We start from the raw sequence: 20665 nt of genomic DNA, 5'->3' as shown, positions 1-20665 counted from the left end.
ATGTCATCCATACTGGTAAGCAGTATAGTTTAAGAGTGCTTGGCGTAGAGAACCACAAACTCAGAATTTAAAATGGATAACCATAGTTGGGGTTATCTTTAATAATAAGAATTCATTTCGACCCAAATGTACCCTACAGGGGCGGCTGGTGACATTTGAAAGTGGTGGAGCGTAAACTAATTTGCATATTGCACTGCAGCGATCGAGCGCAGCGAGCGAGCCCGAACCACCTTGCATCCATCCATACATCATTCATGCATCCACCCATCTATCCACCCACCCACCCTGCATCCATACATCATTCATTCATGCATCCACCCATCATGCATCCACCCATCATGCATGCATGCATCCATACATCATTCATACATCCACCCATACATCCACCCACCCATCCTGCATCCAAACATCATTCATTCATGCACCCACCCATCCATCATGCATCCACCCATCATGCATGCATCCATGCATCCACCCATCCATCCACCCACCCACCCTGCATACATCATTCATTCATGCATCCACCCATCATGCATGCATGCATCCATACATCATTCATGCATCCACCCATCCATCCACCCAACCATCCTGCATCCATACATCATTCATTCATGCACCCACCCATCCATACATCCACCCATCCATCCATCATGCATCCACCCATCATGCATGCATCCATCCATACATCATTCATGCATCCACCCACCCATCCTGCATCCATACATCATTCATTCATGCAGCCACCCATCCATCCATCATGCATCCACCCATCATGCAAGCATCCATCCATACATCATTCATGCATCCATACATCCATCCGCCCATCCATACATCATTCACGCATCCACCCATCCATCCACCCAACCATCCTGCATCCATACATCATTCATTCATGCACCCACCCATCCATCCATCCACCCATCCATCCATCATGCATCCACCCATCATGCATGCATCCATCCATACATCATTCATGCATCCACCCATCCATCCACCCACCTATACTGCATCCATACATCATTCATTCATGCACCCACCCATCCATCCATCCACCCATCCATCCATCCATCATGCATCCATCCATCATGCATCCACCCATCATGCATGCATCCATGCATCCATCATTCATGCATCCATCCACCCATCATGCATCCACCCATCATGCATGCATCCACCCATCCATCCACCCATTCTGCATCCATACATCATTCATTCATGCATCCACCCATCCACCCACCCATCCATCCTGCATCCATCATTCATGCATCCATCCACCCATCATGCATGCATCCATCCATGCACCCATCCACCCACCCATCCACCGAACAACCATTAATGCACCCACCCTGCATCCATCCATCATTCATGTATTTTTATGACCATATACAAATAAATTATGGACTCTAACAAGCCTTTAGGATCGATGTTGAAGGATGTGCCCGTTTACATATTACGTCACCCCTACCTTTTTATGCTGGAAACCTTCTACCGCCCATGTATTTGCCATCCTGTAAGCCCTAGGTATGTACTATACAAATTCACATACAAACATACACCAACATGCATGCAAAAATAAATGCATATATCATGCTATTCCGCCTCTACCGTTAGTGAACATTTTTAAATTTTATAACCTTAGTTCAAAGAGTACATTATATTTGTGGTGACAGTTGTTAACTCATTTTCTGGAAAATGTTTATAAAATGAAATCTGTTGAAGGCTGTTGTTGCAACTATCAAAAAAGAAATTCCGAGAATTTTTACATTTCCAAAACCCCATGCCGTGAAATAAACGGGTGACCTGGAATAGACACACACATTTCTGCAGCAGATGCTTTAACACACTGAACTATCTCAAGTCATTTGTGCAAGCTAGTTTACTGGAACACCGAAAAACACACACTCTTACCTTGCTGCCGGTCCCGCACATGTCACAGGCTCACAGCGCCCCTGGCCAATCCTGGCGCCAGGGGCACAGGTACCCTCTCGCCCGCAGCACACCCATTAGGGCTCCTGATGGGCATGCGCAACGCCGCCAAAACACAAGTGCGCATGCGTGGGCACGGGTAAAAATTCACCCTCCGCCCCCACGCATGCGTACTTGTGTTGCCGTCTGTACAATCATGTCAATGAATCAACATGACGCCCGCCCGGCGGTCTGACGTCATGTTGATTCATTGACATGATTGTCATGAGGGAGCTGCGGGCGGCGTCGGGGAAGTCGGGCAGGGGGGGCTACGCCCCCACACCCCAATGGACGAACCGCGCCTGGTACCCTATCTACAACATTAATCTATATTCCAATCTATACTTTGCAGTGTGCATGCAGTTCTTTCATGAATAGCTCCCTGTTCTTTATTAGGATTTTAACTTTTAACTGCAAGTAGTAAAAGGTTGTCTCTTTCGAAAGCAGTAACTCACTGACCTATTTACATTATATTCACTTGGTAATCTTTACGGTACTCTTTGCAACAGGTATATGAACCGGAAATTGCTGGAGGAAAGAAATGCGGCAGCAGGTGCTTTAAAACCATAATAAACTTGCAAATACGGCGCCCCTCTCCTAACTACACCGGTAACTTAAAATGTACGGTTATATACCGATATGTAGCCCAAAACACACCCAAAACCTAGCAGTCGTCTGATCACTACACTTTTCTAAATTACTTCCCTAAGGTCGGCTGCACCCCCCGCCGCCCCTTAAGTATCCAGTTTAATACAAAAATAAAAAAAAAATAAAGGCAAGGTGCATCAGGGCTGCTGCATTGTTCAAGGATTTTTTTTACTCATTAAATAATTCTATTGAAATTTCTAGCCACGCACGCTCTTTTCCCATTCATTCCGACCACATTGACAGGTGCGCAGATGCTGCGAAGCTCAGGTTTTCCACGACAGTATTTGACTTAATTTGTACGTTGATTCTATTTCCGGGTCATGGAAGACAGAGAGAGCAGCACACAGTAAAGAGAGGGGGAGATGCGAGCAGCGCCGTGACGGGGTTTAATCTCTGCCTCCCTCATACAGGGGACTGGAATGAACGGCGGACAGAAATATACGGGTCCGACACACTAGCAGCGCCGGGTGCGGCACGGCCGGTGAATGTTGCTTGTTCCGAGGTGCGGCTCATCCTAGCAGGTGCGTCTGACAGCAGCATGCAGGGGCCGGCGGCCGGCCTGGTCAGTCTCCGCTCGGCGCTCCTTTTGATGCTTCTGGTCTGCTGCTCCTGGAGACCCGGGGAGTGCAGGGCCTCCGAGGACGATGCGGCCCCGCTCTCGCAGCTCCGGGCTCAGGTGTCCGGTGTGGAGGAGCTCTTGGAGGAGTTCCGTCAGCAGCTGCAGCAGCAGCGGCAGGGAGAGCCCCTGAGCACCGGGGAGGAACAGAGCCTACGCCGTCAGCAAGGAGAGCCGCTGAGCCCCGAGGAGGCGCCGGATTTGCACCGCCTGCAGGGGGAGCCTCTGGGGATAAGCGAGACTCAAGGGGTGCACCACTTGCAGGAAGAACCGCAAACCCAAAATGATGCACGAGCAGTCCACCGTGTGCAAGGGGAGGCACGTAGGCCAGTCGACATACAGCAAAGGGGTGGTTCCACAGCGGGTACCGAAAACAACCTGCGGGTGCCAGGGGACGAGCAAGGCCTGCACCACCTGCAACACGTGCAGGAAGAGGGGCGACCGCAGCTGGGCGAGGACGGCTGCGAGGGACGCTTCACCACCCTACAGGATTATATCATCCGAACCAAAGACTCGCTAGCTGCCGGAGCCACCTTTCTGGCCGCCCCCGGGGGTGTGACGACCTGGCATCAGTGCATGGGGGCATGCTGTGAAGAGCCACGCTGCTCTGTGGCTGTGGTGGAGCTGGCCACCTCTTCAAGCCACCAGCATGTGCCCGCCCTGAGCTGCTACCTCTTCGATTGCACGTACCGGGGCCACAGCGTCTGCACCTTCTCGTTACACCGTGGCTACAACAGCTTTACCAGCTCCCGGGTAAACGAGAGTGCCACCCGCCAGAGAGAGCCCCCCAGCAACGCCCTGCAGAGGCTGGCACTGACCGCAGAGCAGGAGGGTAAGAGCAACCAGCTGCTTAAAGTGCAACTTGGCACCTGTGGCACAGCACACCCGCAGTGTTTAAGGTTAGGTTGTTGAGAAAATGGACTACATGTCTCCATATGTTTTAGGCCTGGCTTAACGCAGAAGCTGTCGCCAGACATTAGGTGATCAGCTTAAACAAGAGCTTTAAGCAGCACTACTAGGAAAGGGGATTTGGCTCAACCCATATGTTGGTAGCCGGAGTACATGTTTTGATTGTGCACAACGTATGGTCTACCACATAAAATGCGTGCCCTCCAAGCAAATTTGAACATTGTGTTTTATTTATCCAGTTGGCTACGCCAGTAGCACTAAGGCCGTCTGATCTTGAACTTTCAAAGGCATACAAAATGCACTGCAGTGCTGTTATGTTGTTTTAGACAAGACCTCTGAAATAATTCGATTTTGCCTCGATGATTACTAAAACATGCAATCATGTGTTGCTACGCATTAGAAGTCTCTTGGAAATGGTTGACTGGTCCCCTCTGTTGCTTATTTCTGTATGTAGGCGTTTACCTTTACCCAAACTGTGTAAACATTATGAAATAATGAGTGAATATTGTCAAAATATGCTGTATTATGTCGCATAATTTCCCTTTTCTTGCCACATAATTTAGTCAGCCCTTGCACATAGTTTTGCTTCCTCCGCGTAATTTCAATTGCCCTGGTCTTAGATAAGTGATAATTGACGTTTTTTTTACTCTGGCTGTAGCACAGATGGGAGGAACGTAATCATTAACTCAAGACCTCTGAATGCTGGTTTTTGTTTGAGCCCAGGGATATACTAGTCTACATGGATTTTGTGGTCTGCCTTGAACGTTGAAAGAGTGCCAAATCCTATGTTCTAAACCAAAAAAGAGCTTTCAGAGTCCTTCTGAGATAGGGATTGAGGATCCATCCACACATTGATACCTCTGATTACAGGCTTTGATTGAGTCCAATTTATGTGGTTCCACTAAAAAGACTGCTTGCATTGCACTTTTTTGGCTTCTGGCAAATTTTATACTCCATATAGCAGGACTAAATTGGTTAAAGTGGCAAGCCGATGATCATAGCTACAGGCCTGATATGTTATGACAAAGGCACTAGGTTTGAAATTTTTATTGTGAAAATCATATGTTATGGTTGATCGGCATTTAACCCCTTCCATGCGGCCGCGATTCCCCTGGTGTGCTGTAAACAACACGAACAGGGGCGGGCCGTGACGAACCCCAGCCGTCATCAGCACACGAGCACCGTAGTGCATGACGGCTGGGGTTCGTAGTCCGCATGGAAGGGGTTAAGTGTGGAATGTAAAACTACAGATTAGTATTTTGTCATATGGATTCTCACAGATTACCCTAGTAGGCAATGCTTCTGGTGTTGGGCACACAGTGTGACAAACCATGGATATAGAAGATTTGCTCTGTGAGAATTCTCATTAGGCCTTTTTAGGAGAAGGAGTATTTTGCTTTGCCAACTGTAATTTTTACACCTTTTTAATGACTCTGTGTCAGATGGTTGCCTTGTGGAAAAGTTTGCGCTCAAAACTGTGGACCTGAGTTGGTTATAATAACAAGCTATTTGCCTGTTTTGTGCACTGGAAACATTGTCTGCTGCCAAAGGTCTGATCTGCGAATTATGAAACCTAATGACAAAGGCAGTTGGTCTTGCTTATTAATTGTGAAAAGCATACGTTAAGGACAGTAAGCCTTTACCGTTGGTTGTTATTACGTTGTGTTACAGGACATAGATAATTTGATAAGGATTTTAAAGATGGATTGTTATTACACAGTGCAAAACTTGTAGGCAGGTATTTTGTTACAAGGAATTTTACAATTGTTTTGGTGTGGTAGTCCACCGGAACAGACTGTGGGACTAGGAGCTATCCATTACAAATAATCTTGTTATACTGTCCTAGGAGAGATTGTATTTTCTGTCAGCAGTTTTAATTTTGTATACATTTGTACTTTTATCACTGTTGCCATATGGATGGTTGTGTTGTAGAAAGTTTATACTTCGGGCATTTGTTTGCGCTTTATAAGTTGGTCATTCATTCATTACTAAGTACATTGTGCTTGAGTTGGTTATGGTGACAAGCTAATGATAAAGGTTATAGGCCTGATTGTTTATAATGAAAAGTTACAATAAAGTCAGTAGGCCTGACCTATTTATTGTGAAAAGAATATGTAAATAGGCATTTAAGTGTAAATTGTTGTTTCACTGTGTTAAAGCCTACAGATAGGCATTGCCACTGATTACCTTTGTAAGGAATTATTTTGTTTTTGGTTACTGCCTGTTAGACCTGGCATCTTTGGCGTGGTTTCCCCTGTCTTTTTGGCCTCTACCTCCTGTATTTTTGATGCTGTGCTGGATTTCATTTTTGCGGGTTTAGATGCTTTGGACACTCTGCCACTGCTGATCAGTGCCAGAGTGTAAGTGCTCCCTGTGTAAATTGTTATTATGATTGGATTTACCTGATTGGCATATTTGTATCACCATGAAGTCCCTAGTAAAGTGCACTGGGTGTGACAGGGCTGGTGATGACAAATGCTACTAGTGGGCCTGCAGCACTGATTGTGCCACCTACATGAGTAGCCCTAAAATGGTGTCTCAGGCCTGCCACTGCAGTGCCTGTGTGCAGCCTGTGACCTGCCATGTCCTCCTGTTCAGTGTCCCCACTGTCCAGGCCTAACCTTTCCCTTTTTCTGCACATTGGTCACCCCTATGGAAGGCCCAAGGTACCCCCCTGGGCAGGGTGCAGTGTTTGTGAAAGGTAGAGCATGTACTGGTGCAGGTGGCCTGCTCTGGTAGTGAATTCCAGCCATTTTCGTTTTCACTATTGTAAGGCTATCTTGCTCCATAGGGTAACATGGGGGATGCTGGCTACAGTGGCTACCAGCATTTCTTCCCATAGGAACAAGATCGGACATAAGAGTCTAGTATCCCTGAACTCAGAATTTAAGAACGCATCTTTTAGTAAAGGTTGTTTTTGAATCCTGTGTTTGAGAACAGCACTTTTAGAAAGTTGCTGTTCTCTTGTCTGACCTTTCTGTGTGCCTTGGCCTGTTTGTGTATTGATTGTCTAGTTTGAGAGTGACAGGGGCTGGGGATTGCCCAGGAGGCTGGCTGAGTCAGCCCTAGGCTGAATGACTGCATTTGCAACTCGAATGGTAGGAGGAGATAGCACCTGGGCCTGAATAGGGCTGTGCCTGCCTTCCACAATGCCGGCTCCACCTCCTGCTGGGCGGCTGACGACCCTGCCCCTCACTCTGAAAGGAAAGGAGAAGCCAGGAAAACAAAGTGCTCAAGAAACATCCAGAACTGGTTCAGACCGGGCGCATCCCACTTGCACAAAGAGAACAAAGACTTTTAGGAGTATAAGCACAGGACCCCTGACATCAGAAAATTAGATCATCCTGGAATCAAGAAGGAACCTCTGCCAAGGAGAAAGCGGAAACTGAAGAAGGAATATTGTCCAGCTGTTGCTCTGCTGGATTGCCCTGCTGTTGCTTTGCTGCCAAGGAGAGGGGAAGGACTTTGCTGTGCTGTGTCCCCTTGCTTGAAGGAATCTCCAAGGGCCTGAGAAGAGCTGGCTCCCTGTTCTGAAGTCCCAGGAACAAAAGAACTTCACCCCCAGCTTCCCCTGAGCTCTACTGAGAGAGTTTTGTCCTTCCTGGAGTGCTTGGCCCATGTGTGGTGCCTCTGGAAGTTGTTTGAAAACAACAAGGGTTCCCTGTATGAAAATTAACAATCAACCCCTAGGTCAGGGAAATAAATCAATGGAGAAAACCACCTAGGCAGTAATTCTAAAATTAAAAACACAATACGAAAAGGACCAACACTGAGAATGAACAGCTTCCAATTAAATACATAAGTTTATTACAATCACATAAACAATAAATAAAATATACAAGTCATAAAAAGTTGAATTTACATCAATCATAACATAAAAATTCTTGAGCATAGAAGAGTAAGTTGTGTGTCGACGCGTTTCGGCGGCCAGCGCCTTTCTCAAGACAATTAACAACTTTCTGAAAATAAAATATAATGTATAGTTTAATTTTACATTCCCAGTTATTACAATAATATTTTATTCTTTACATATTTTATAAAATTTACGGAAACACTGTTCAATAAACTCAGGTCCTAAGTTAAATCTAAACACAACTGATAATTCGAAAAATTATAAAGCATAAAACTTATATCATAACCTCTCTTGTATTTGCAGCGCGCCCACCTAGGACAATGGTGGTCTCTTCTCGTATGGAGCGCTATGCTGCTCTAACTCTAACTTTAAAAGTGGCTGCCTCCTACGCCCACAGCACTCACAATACAATGGCAGATGCTTATTGTTTTTTACCACTTTTAAGCTGAATGTGGCATCCGCTTCTGGTACACTGCACTTTCTTTCAGCTTTTTTTCTTTTTTTAAACTTTTATGTTAAGCGAGGTGCCCGCTTCAGGGACACCGCGCTCTGTTTTTTGTTGTTTTTACTTTAATGATGAGCATGGCCCGCTTCAGGGACCTGCGCTCTGTTTACTTTCAAAATATTTGTTTTTATCTCAATGGTGAGTGCGGCGCCCGCTTCAGGGACACCGCGCTCTGCAATACAGACTTTGACCTATATGTATTGTAAATGACAATGCATTTTATTATTGTAAAAAGCATTGCCATTTACAATGCCAATCGCACAAAATCTCGCAATTTCGAGACTTATTGCATTCCAAAGACTTCTTTTTTGTAGCAATGAGCTTTTTGGGGGATTGGGATGTATACAGCTTTGCAAGTCTATGTTGCCTTCGCCAGGGTTCTTGTGGGCACATCACAGAAGTTCATTTGGAAAAGTGGCATACATTTTAGAAGACGGGAGAGCTGCGGGCTTCCTTCCTCCCTCAACCACCGCCTTAACTCCTTACATGAATAAAATGACTCCAGTTCCTAATTTTCAAAGGTGCGTAAGCAAACGTATAGTCCAAAAATAGCTCTAGGACAAGACTTGTCTTTCAAATAATAAACATAAAGAATCATACTGAGAAGAGTTGGTTGAGTATTCAAACTATATATGACATTGTGATTTAGGCTGTTCAAATGGTTTAGGAGGCATGTTGGCAGGTTCTGCTACTGTTGACTCACAAATTCTGCTCTTGCAGAGATATTTTGTAATTACTAGCGCTCGTGCTTATGAAAATAGGGCGTAATATTTCAGAAAGCATTTGTGCTTGAAATGTCAAACGTCTTTATACTTACTGTCTGTTTGGAAGCTATGGCTACACAATGGCATACAGAGGACTGTGCTTTGCAGCTGCCGTTCAGCTTGCCTTCGCGTTATCTTTGACGGTGTTGCCACGGAATATACTAAAATAATTTCTGGATTACGCATGAATTCTGGTCCCTGCGTATTTTTGTGCGAACAGGGATTTAAGGTTTTCCCAGGCATAATGAATCCAACTTTCCCTTTTAAATGATTTGAGCTTTTGCTGGGTATGCAGAAGAATTCTCAACCAATCGGAAACGAGAAACAATTCCCTTTTCGTCTCAGCACAGGTTGATTTGACATTTCTTTCGCTTGCAGATTTGTTGCCCTGTCTGCCAGATAAGAAATTCCTCAAAATAGCACTCTGGCACACACTGTCATGCAAATCTGTCACCGAGCAGGAGGTGGTCGATGAGTGGTCACAGTTTGATGTCAGAGGCCTCCCTTGCTGGATCATTCACTGTGAAATGCTTATTAAATACATTCGGTGCGTCGCGTGGGCTGTCTTGTTTTAGGTTGTGTATTCGAACCTACCTGTGTCTTTGTTTTGCCATGAAGTGGTGCTAACCTATCACAGAAGAGCTTACAAGTTAACGCCACGAGGCTTCATACTGCATATTCCTTTGAAATTGCAGTCAATTGTGTTTGTTGCCATCTGTCATTCAGGCTGCTCACCGAGGCCCTTTTGCCTCTAGAGATTAGGGAGTAAACAGGGAAGGGAGCAGGTGCAGTCACAAAGTCACAATTCATTCTTTTAATCTCTTCTTTTATGCACCCTGGAACATTTGTTTTCGCTCTTATTTGCTCCGTTTTGCTTAAGAATGGGTAGGCAGCAAGTCTCTCAGCGCGTCCCACGATGAACAATTTATTATACTTTCTCATTTTGGTTTATCTAAGTATCACTCTATACGTATATCATTTGATTGGAAAATAACATTTATTTAGTTTATTAATTGATGTAGTAATTTTGTAGAGATGCAAATGTACTTGGTATTGTTTCAGGGCGCTTGAAGTGGGTTCAAGCTGAGCAGCCAAAGCAAAGGAAGAAGGCTAGAACAACAAGGTTACTTACAAAGGCAGTAAAAGTGACTGACAAAGGTGGGTGAAATCTTGTTTGGGTGACCGCTCAGCTCTCCTCAGGGCTTGGTCGCTCCACCCTCTGCTGCCGCTCCTGCCTGCCTTGCCTTGCCGCCTCCTGCCTGCAGTTTCCCTCGAGCGCCGCCCGCAGCTCCTGGGATCCCCGCTGCCCGCAGACCCTTGGATTTCCCGCCGTTGCCTCCCTGCGGCCCCGCCCCCCTGCGACTCCATTCGCCGCCCCGCTCCCGCCACCCAGCTGCTCCTCCCTCCCGGCTCCTTACTTATGACGCCCCCTGAGCGAACGCGCAGCGGACGCTCGCAGCGGGAGCACTGATTGAGCGCCGAAGGTAAGCCTGTCTGTGCCCGTCCGCGCCTGGACCGCGCCCAGTGCCAGGACCCCTGGCCCCCGCCGAAGCAAGACGACCCGACGGACCTACGACGCCGCAACACTCAACGCACTCAACACTGGCTGGAACCCTGCCTGCTACCGAGCCACCCCGAGACGCACCCACGGACCCTTCGCCTGCCAAGCCTGCCGTTTCTCCTGCTACCGGACCTGCACGGCCCCCGCCAAGCCCTGCACCAGCAGCAACCACCTGAAGTGCATCCTGCTCAACACCCGCTCCATCCACAGGCACGCCGTGGAACTCTGGGACCTGCTCGACATGACAGCACCGGACGTCGCCTTCCTCACCGAAACCTGGATGAACGCCTCCTCAGCACCCGACATCGCCATAGCCATCCCGGATGGATACAAGATCACCCTGAAGGACCGCGTCAACCAGACGGGAGGAGGCATCGCCATCGTACACAAGAACACCATCCGCATCTCAACTAACTCCGACGATAACTTCACCGCCGCTGAACACCTGCACTTCCAGATATACACTGACCCCAAGACCACCCTCTGCGGCACCCTCATCTACAGACCACCGGGACACGCACACAATTCAGCGAAGACATCGCAGACTTCATCAGCCCGCACGCCCTTCCCTCCGCCAACTACATCCTCCTAGGAGACCTCAACTTTCACCTGGAGAACAACAACGACAGAAACACCACCGCCCTGCTGGACAACCTCGCCAACCTCGGACTCCAGCAACTAGTGAACACCCCCACCCACTACGCCGGACACACGCTCGACCCAGTCTTTACATCCAGCAAGCACATCTCCTTCTGCCACGCCACCGTACTCCACTGGACCGACCACAGCTGCGTCCACTTCAGCTTCAAAAAAACCACAACCCACCACCACCCGCAACAGGTCCCCCGCCGATGCTGGAGCAAGATCACCGCCGAGCAGCTCACCGCCTCCTTCAGCCAGAACACTCCCACCAGCATAACAGACCCCAACGAAGCAGCCAGCAACCTCACCAAGTGGCTGACCGCCTGCGCCGATGACCTCGCACCACTAAAGAAACCTCCCAGCAGACACGGCAGCAAGAAAACCCCCTGGTTCACTGACGAACTCAAGGAATCCAAAAAGAACTGCCACACCCTCGAGAAAGCCTGGCGGCTCGACCACACCACAGACAACAGGACCGCCCTCAAGCACGCCATCCGCAAACACCATCAGCTGATCCGCGCCTCCAAGAAGACGGCACTCAAAGAACGACTGGACAACAACACCCACGACAGCAAGGAACTCTTCAGCATCGTCAAAGAGTTCTCCAACCCCAGCGCCGGAAACAACGACATCACTCCCTCGCAAGACCTCTGCAACTCACTCGCCTCGTTCTTCCACCGCAAGATCGCCGACATACACAACAGCTTCGACGCACAGACCACGCACCCTACCACCGAACCAACGCCCGCCACCACCTCCCTCTGCAACTGGACCCCGATCAGCACCGAAGACACCACCCGCATGATGAACTCCATCCACTCCGGATCACCAACCGACCCGTGCCCACACCACGTCTTCAACAAAGCCGACGCCCCATCGCACCCCATTTCCGAGACACCATCAACTCCTCCTTCCACACAGCTACCTTCCCGGAGAGCTGGAAGCACGCCGAGCTGACCGCCCTCCTGAAGAAACCAACGGCGGACCCCACCGACCTCAAGAACTACCGTCCCATCTCGCTCCTTCCTTTTCCGGCCAAAGTCATCGAGAAGACCGTCAACAAACAGCTGGCCGCCTTCTTTGAGACGAACGGATCCCTCGACCCCTCGCAGTCCGGGTTTCGGGCCAACCACAGCACCGAGACCGCCCTGATCGCAGCCACCGACGACATCAGAACCCTGATCGACAATGGGGAAACAGCGGCCCTCATCCTCCTGGACCTCTCTGCGGCATTCCACACCGTCTGCCACCGAACACTAGTGAAGCGCCTCAGCAACATCGGAATTCGAGAAAAAGCGCTGGAATGGATCATCTCGTTCCTCACCGGAAGAACCCAGAGAGTCCGCCTCCCTGCGTTCAGATCCGAGGCCACCGAAGTCATCTGCGGCGTACCACAAGGATCTTCACTCAGCCCAACCCGCTTCAACGTCTACATAAGCCCCCTCGCAGCCATCGCACGCCAGCACAACCTCAACATCATCTCCTACGCCGACACACCCAGCTCATCCTCTCCCTCACCAGCGACCCCACCACCGCCAGAGCCAACCTACACGAAGGGATGAAAAACGTCGCCGACTGGATGAGGAACAGCCGCCTTAAACTGAACTCGGACAAGACGGAAGTCCTCATCCTGGGATCATCACCCTCCGCCTGGGACGACTCCTGGTGGCCCCTGGCCCTGGGCACCGCTCCCAAACCGACGGACCACGCACGCAACCTGGGCTTCATCCTGGACTCCTCCCTGTCAATGACCAGATAAGTCAACGCCGTCTCATCCTCGTGCTACAACACCCTGCGCATGCTCTGCAAGATCTTCAGATGGATCCCCATGGAAACCAGGAAGACCGTCACCCAGGCACTCGTCACCAGCCTGTTGCCCGCAAGCTTGGGTGCGTCATTATTCAATACCCCGTTCAAGTGGGCGATTACCCCATTGACAAAGAGGCCGAACAGGGTCGGTGCTAAGACGCAGCCCTGTCTTACCCCCCTGTCAACGGGGAATCTTGATGATAACGATCCATTCTTCCCATATCTAACCCGTGCAAAATTCTCCTTGTGAAGCCTCATTATTATGTTCAAAAGTGGGGATGGGATACCTAACTCCAAGAGGACAGACCAGAGTTTCCCTCGTGGAACCAGATCAAAGGCCATGCAGAGGTCCACGAGGACTGTGACAACACCCTACACCCTGAAAAATGTATATATAATCAATGAAGGCTGAGCTACTTAAAATATAGTTCCATCATACGAATTAAAGGGCAGATATTCGTTTAAGTGAAAGCAAACGGCCAATTAAAATGTTTAGTTAATTCCATTGCAATGGATTATCCGCATGATGTTGGTGGCATAGATTCTATCGTTCTTTCTGAATGTTAGAAATGTAAGCACATTAAGAAGAGCCACATTTTCTATAAACCTGAAAAAGTACATTGTTTGGTTGGGTCTGTCTCCAAGCAATTAGAAATATTTCCCATTGTCCAAACTCCTTGTCAGGCCCGTTCTCTGGGCCTGTGTGACTTAAAGACGATTAGGCCACTCCTGTGACGAGTATTGCTGTCGACGTAGGAAATAAGGAAACATGTACTACTGCAAGCTTACGTAATTGCCAAATACCTAATCTTTAACTTTGCCTTTCAAGGGCTAGTGGTGTGGTAGTTAGTCAGGCTTACTCTTGGCGGTACTTTGGGTACAACATGTTCTGAAAGCACCTGTATCACCTACTGTACATGTAATGTGAAAGTTATCTTATTCTCTAACAGAACAAGATACAAGGATTTATTGTCATTAAGGCAATTTTCTCAGTACCTTCAAGAGGTTTTATGGGATTCATTCTAATGCATGTGTGTCTCTGATATTCTGCGAGCTCTTTGTGTCTTATACCTTTGCACACTTATCTGGAATACAGAAGTTTGGCTAATCCCATCTCTGCAGCCTAGTGTACTGTCATCTTTTTTAGTGTTTTCTGTGCAGTGTACTAACCATTTCCGTTCTCTTCGACTGGCTTTTTTAGGGCTCTAAAAGAGTTGTTAACAGGTGTCACCGGGTATAAGCTGTGCTGGTGGTCAGCAGCGGTCTCTTTTTCTGAGACAGCTGGGGACACAGAAAAAGCAGTCTAAGGATGCAATGAGAAGTGTCTGGATAGCAGTGGCAGGCAAAGGTCCCCTGACATTAGTGCCTGGATGGCTGTTTACCTGGGAATGAGTCACAGAGGGAATACTGATGGTGCAGCACTCGGACAGCACAGTGGTGTCAATATTGTGTGAAGTAAGGTTGTTTTCTGATGCAGGGCCCAAAACCCTCACATGGACATCAACATTACTCTGAGAGATTGGCATCATTGCAATGTACAGGCTCGCAGACATCAACTCTGCTTGATACAACTCACACATAGTGGCATCAGTGTGGCGCATAGAGAGCTTTGGAGCAGATTCGAGAGAGGGTGAATGTCCATGTCAAGCTGGGCCAAAGTTGCAGGCTCACTGTCTCGCCATCCTCCAGACAGCAGGGCTCAGGGTTGCTGGATCTAGCCTCTGGGCAAAACTGAGCAGGTGGTCTATTTGCAGGGAATTTCATGGTCACAAGTATTTTCTTTAGTCATGGTGGTATGTCATTTATTCTTAGAACGAAGGCATCCAGGAATCTGCCTCTGTCCCCTGTCTTAGTGGGTGCAGAGCGTATTGATGTAGAGGTGAACGATGTATGCACAAAAAGGGTCTTCTTACATTCTGTCTTAGGCTTGTAGGCTCAAATCTAACTTCCCAGTCAGATTTAGCCTCCCATTTTTAGAGGTGAACCATTATTAACAAAGCACACTTTCTTTTCAGGTCTGCCACAGCTCCGTGGCTACAAGACACAGGTGATCAGACTCTCCCATTTTCTGTACTAGTTTCCTGAAAAATTTCTGGCCAATTGAGGTGGTTGCTGGGGTTCTGTCTTTATCACGATAGAACATAAGATTTGAGGATTAGGAAGGTGGTCTATTTTCTTTGTATATGATGTGTAGACTAGACATGTCTTTTTGCCACCTCATTGTTTAGGTGTTGCTGTTGTCAGGCCGGAGTTTGACTGATTGGAACTGGCACAGTCGGGGCCCAGTGCAATAAAAGATCAATAGTGCTCCATTCACCTTATATGGATCCAATGTCAAACAGATGCACTTGGCTTCACAAAGATGTATATAGAGAGAACAGATTTGGAGAAGCAGTGGAGGGAGACTACAGTACTAACAACAGCTAAATCACAAGGAGCGCCCTACAATCCTAGTGACTACATACCTGTCGGGGCGTTCTTGCTCGTGGGTACCCCAAGCACTCTCCGGCACACCACATACAGTAATTGGTAAGCAAGGAACCCGGTTATGGCAGACTCCACATATTTTCAAGAAAGAGCCAGTAGGTTGTCTCCCCACTTGGGTCAAGATTAAGAGGCTGTACCCCATTCTATAATCATAATCAACTGCGTAATGTTTTATGTGTCATGGACTGATCATAGAGATGGAGCTACCCTTGTTAAAAAGAGATGAGAAATGCCTAAAGCAACAACCAAAAGCATTTTAGAGCACTTGTCAGGAGACGTATCCCACAATGTTTCTGTCGCCTACACAAGAAAACATACTAGGCCAGGCAGAATGATGAAACTGGTAGCATGTTATCACACTGACATAGCACCAAGGATTATTAACTCTACATTACTTTTGTGCCATTAATACGTTTTAGGTTATTTTTACTCCATGATATATTTATTTCTTGGCAACACAATGCATCTTTTGCTGTTTTATGTGCTGTAAACACCCAGAATTAATCACTGTAGTGCTACTCCGTTCCTCAGCATCATACGCATGAATGTTAGTCAGCCCTGTTGTATAGAAAATTAACTGAAGGATTAACAAATTTCAGCGACAAGCACTTAGCTTTCTGATTTATCTCACTTGCTCATATGAAGCGAAATATTATCTGTATGAATATGGCACAGAAGGCTCTAAACTTCCAAGTAATATTTACGTTAGTTTGGAGGTAGATGTTGTCTGCTTTAGTTAACATGTTTATTTCCATACAGTTGTCTGCTCTAAGAAATTCATTTACGGGGCAGGAATTTGGGGCTTTCAAGATTGTACCCCAATCCAGCGTACTGAAAATGCCTTTTTGAGGGCTCTACTGAGTGTGCCAAATAGCGCACATGTTTTTAATTGTCATTCTGAGCTGGGGGTTACATACATTTCTGACACAATCCGGGCCCAGCCAGTTTTCCTATGGCATAGAATTTGGATCACAGAGAACACCACCTTAAACAGGGAAATAATGAGGGATGCCTTGAAGCTAGATAAGAACCGTAAAATTCCATGGCTAAAATACGTGGAAGATTTCATTTCTGATATTGGCAACCCTGACTATTTTTCTACGCCGGAATCCCTACAGGCTATCACACGCAAAGATTTTAAAGGGATCATCATGGCACACTTAGATGCATATAGCTTAGCCCTTGCCTTGAATAAACCAACTGTGATTAGTCATCAGCAGATCACTATTACATGCAGAATTCAACCATATCTGCAACATGTATTGAGCGGATACGAAAGATATCTGCTGACCAGGTTTAGATTTGGAACACTTCTTCACCTTGTCTCATATCCAAATATTAACGATTGGACCAGACATCTATGCCACTGCCCGTGCGATAATGCATCACAACAAAGCACGATTCACGTGGTATTATTCTGCAAGTATTATCACGCAGAGAGACAAAGATGGTTAAAGCCATTACTAAAAAGGGGAGGATGGAGACCATGTCGGCCTGCCTTCATCTACCTACAGATGTTGGATAGTTTTTATTGTATCAGCTCTATGGTAGCGTTTTTAAAGAACGTGATGAAAAATAGGAAAGTAAATAATCATTGAATTTTGTGGACTGGGTCTTTGTTAGCTTGATCCTCAAGATGAGAAGTAATGTTTGAAACTGTTATTGTGATAAAATAGACTGATGTATATAGATGTATTGAGGATGAATTGTTTTACATGTATATGCTTTTATGATTTTACTACCTAAAATCGAATAAAGCTCTTTGATTGATTGAACTCTACATTACTTTTGTGCCAATAATAAGTTTTAGGTTATTTTTACTCCATGATATATTTATTTCTTGGCAACACAATGCATCTTTTGCTGTTTTATGTGCTGTAAATACCCAGAATTAATCACTGTAGTGCTACTCCGTTCCTCAGCATCATAGGCATGAATGTTTAGTCAGCCCTGTTGTATAGAAGGATTAACAAATTTCAGGGACAAGCACTTAGCTTGCTGATTTATCTCACTTGCTCATATGAAGCGAAATATTATCTGCATGAATATGGCACAGAAGGCTCTACACTTCCAAGTAATATTTACGTTAGTTTGGAGGTAGATGTTGTTTGCTTTAGTTAACATGGTTTTTCCATACAGTTGTCTGCTCTAAGGAATCCAAGAAAAACCCTTAACGACCTCTAAAGTGTCCAGTTCACCATCTCCGGACCCACCAGCACCGTGCCCTCCAGCTCCACGCGCGGAGACTGGAAAAATGTCAGAAGACCAGTGGAACAAACGCTCTCGACTCCAAACTCCCAGACACAACACCCAACCCAGAACAGGCAGGGAAGAATTTCTCCCAGTGGATCACAGAATGCGTTGACTTAATTGCCACCGCACAGCCAGCCAAATTCAAAGGGCCTACCAGAAGAGCCAGACGGTTTACCATGGACCTGAAATCTACAGTGGTCGGGACCCTCAACAGTCTGTCCGCCCCCTCCCATTTCTGGTACTGAAGTAGTCCCAAGGCTATGTAAGTTTATAGGTTTGGTTTATTTTAAGGATGTAGATATCAACAAAAGGGCTTTCTTTAGGTTAGCAACATTCGGCGTAGAACAAACAAGAACACAGGTCGAGGGGTTGGATGTGGGGGCCCTTCAGTGAAGACTCCTTCGCCTCGGCTCCCGACCCCTTCTATGTGGCATGCGACCGTGGACCCAAAAGAAATGAAAACAAAAACGGGTTCAGTCTACAGTTCCTGTTAAGCAATGAATATAGGAGGTAAGGAAAAGTGCACCGTCACCCGTTCCTATCGTGCTGTGCCTAACGTGAGGGGGAAACAATGGTGCTTTTAATGGTGCCCAGTTGTGTGCGCCCACAACCCCTGGACAAGCCCTGAGCATGCAGCCGGTACTTGCCTGCTCCCACGACCCTCCTGGGCCGTGGTGTTGGGAGACCAAGCCTCCTCGCCGCCGGGGAGTACAATGGTCCCGGGCGTAGTGCTCCTCGAGCCGATTTCTCCCCCTGGCTCCTTTCCGCTGGTGCGTGACTCACGCTCGGCTCCCGTGAAGACCTCCTTGGCATCTTCCTCCTTCTTCGGGGTCGTGGTTCCCTCCTGTTCTTCTTGTTCGGCTCTGGTCACGTCCTCCTCTTCATCCCGCTTTAGAACAGCTGAACGCCAGCCACCCTTTTCGCCGGTCTCCTCGCTTTGTCCTACCTCCGACACTAGACCGTCGACCCCGCTTCTAGGTTCCACGTCGACGGCGGTCAAGTTGGGTTGGCCGATGGTTTGTGAGGGCCGGAAACCATCACATTGACCCCCCCCCCCCCCCCCTTCGGAATGGACAGTCTGGCCATTCAAGGACCGGAAATCTGGAGAGATAGTCCACATTTGTTTGGAGTTTCCCTGGTACATATATGGCCTCAAAAGTGAAGGGCTGCAATGCAAGTAACTATCTAAAAACTTTAGGTTTAGAGTCCTTATGTATTGATAGCCAAGAAGGGGAGCATGATCAGTTAATACAAGAAACGAACGTTCCAGAAGATATAATTGGAGCGCCTCCATTGCCCATTTCAGTTCTAAGCATTCTTTATTAATCGTTGCGCATCTGGTTTCTCTGGGAAACAATTTGCTACTGAGATATAGAATAGGGCGCCAGTCCCCGGGGTCATCTGACTGGGACTGTGACAGTACAGCCCCAAGACCCCTTCCTTCTGTTTGGAGAACAAATGTTTTACTGAAATCAGGACAGGTAAGCACAGTAGGGGTACACAGAATCTTTCTGAAAGCTTTCCTCTTGGGAGGCCAGCCAAGGAAGGTGTTTTCCTGTGTGGGTGGGTCTTTGTGAGTAGATCGGTGAGGGGACTGGCGATTTCAGAGAAATGTGGTATAAATATCCTGTAATACTCCACCAACCCGAGGAATGAACGGACATCTTTCTTACAAGAGGGATGGGGAATCTTGGAGATGGCTTCTATTTTGGTAACCTGTGGCCTTATACAACCTCCGCTGATAGTATATCCTAGGTACTCTATATGTTCTGTTTCAAAAGTGTTTTTTTGGGGATTGAGGGTGAGACCTGCTTGTTTTAACGACTGAAGCACCGCTTTCAGGTGTCCCAGGTGTGCTTCCCAATCAGGTCTATACAAGACAATATCGCCCAGTTAGGCAACTGCAAATTTGTGATGGGGGGGGGGGGGGTCAGTATAGTGTTCATTAGTCGCTGAAAAGTAACGGGGCCCCTTGGTCCCGGGCGCAGTGCTCCTCGAGCTGATTTCTCTCCCTGGCTCCTGTCCGCTGCTGCGTGCTTCCCGATCGGCTCCCGCGAAGACCTTCTCGGCGTCTTCCTCCTTCGTCGGGGTCGTGGTGCCCTCCTGTTCTTCTCGTTCGGCTCCGGTTGTGTCCTCCTCTTCTTCTTTTTTTTTTTTTTTTTTAAACACCTTTATTAATACAGACTAGGACATACACAGCATACCGCCTACAACCCCCTCGGGCCGGCACTGCGATAGTAGTTAATTTGTTCAATAAAACAGGCATCTCGTAGTACACAGCCATATGCCGTCAACCCTGGGGTACGGCGGCGCACTAGAACCTTAAGGAAGGCATTCGGACCGCTAGAAACTGCAGGTGCCGTGACAAAACAAATGTTAAAGCCTCCATTCGCATAGAAGTTGGTCCGTGTAGGCCGCGTGCTGCTAAGTGAGAAATGGAGGTGTATTTTATATTATAAGAGTCCCCCCCCCTCCTAAAGAGTAAACTCCCCTCACCCCCCAACCGCGAACTCCCAAGCAATCACCCCCCCCCCGTTATGCTACCAGTTCGCTGACCTACGTGTTGCAAGGAATGTCACGTTGTAGCATGTGCTAATGTCCATAGCCCCCACCCCGAGTGTGTTCCCATCGGAACGCCAGGTGTGCCTCCCAC

General features: G+C 47.6%; 1 protein-coding gene across 2 annotated transcripts in view; it reads left to right on the top strand.

The window, feature by feature from the left end:
- The first annotated feature begins 2928 nt into the window (after positions 1 to 2928).
- Positions 2929 to 20665, top strand: part of LRP11 (LDL receptor related protein 11) — a 235231-nt gene continuing 217494 nt past the window's right edge. The window contains exon 1 of one of the 2 annotated variants that reach the window (XM_086927567.1): positions 2929 to 4061. In XM_086927567.1, coding sequence (XP_086783693.1) covers positions 3152 to 4061 — 910 coding nt within the window. In that variant the 5' untranslated portion in view covers positions 2929 to 3151. The remainder of the gene's footprint in view (positions 4062 to 20665) is intronic. The other variant, XM_086927568.1, reaches the window with a different exon arrangement.

Source organism: Lissotriton vulgaris, chromosome 6, assembly GCF_964263255.1.
Source record: "Lissotriton vulgaris chromosome 6, aLisVul1.2, whole genome shotgun sequence".
Lineage (NCBI taxonomy): Eukaryota > Metazoa > Chordata > Amphibia > Caudata > Salamandridae > Lissotriton > Lissotriton vulgaris.
Note: the sequence above shows the minus strand (reverse complement) of the source record. Positions and strands in the feature narration are given on the sequence as shown.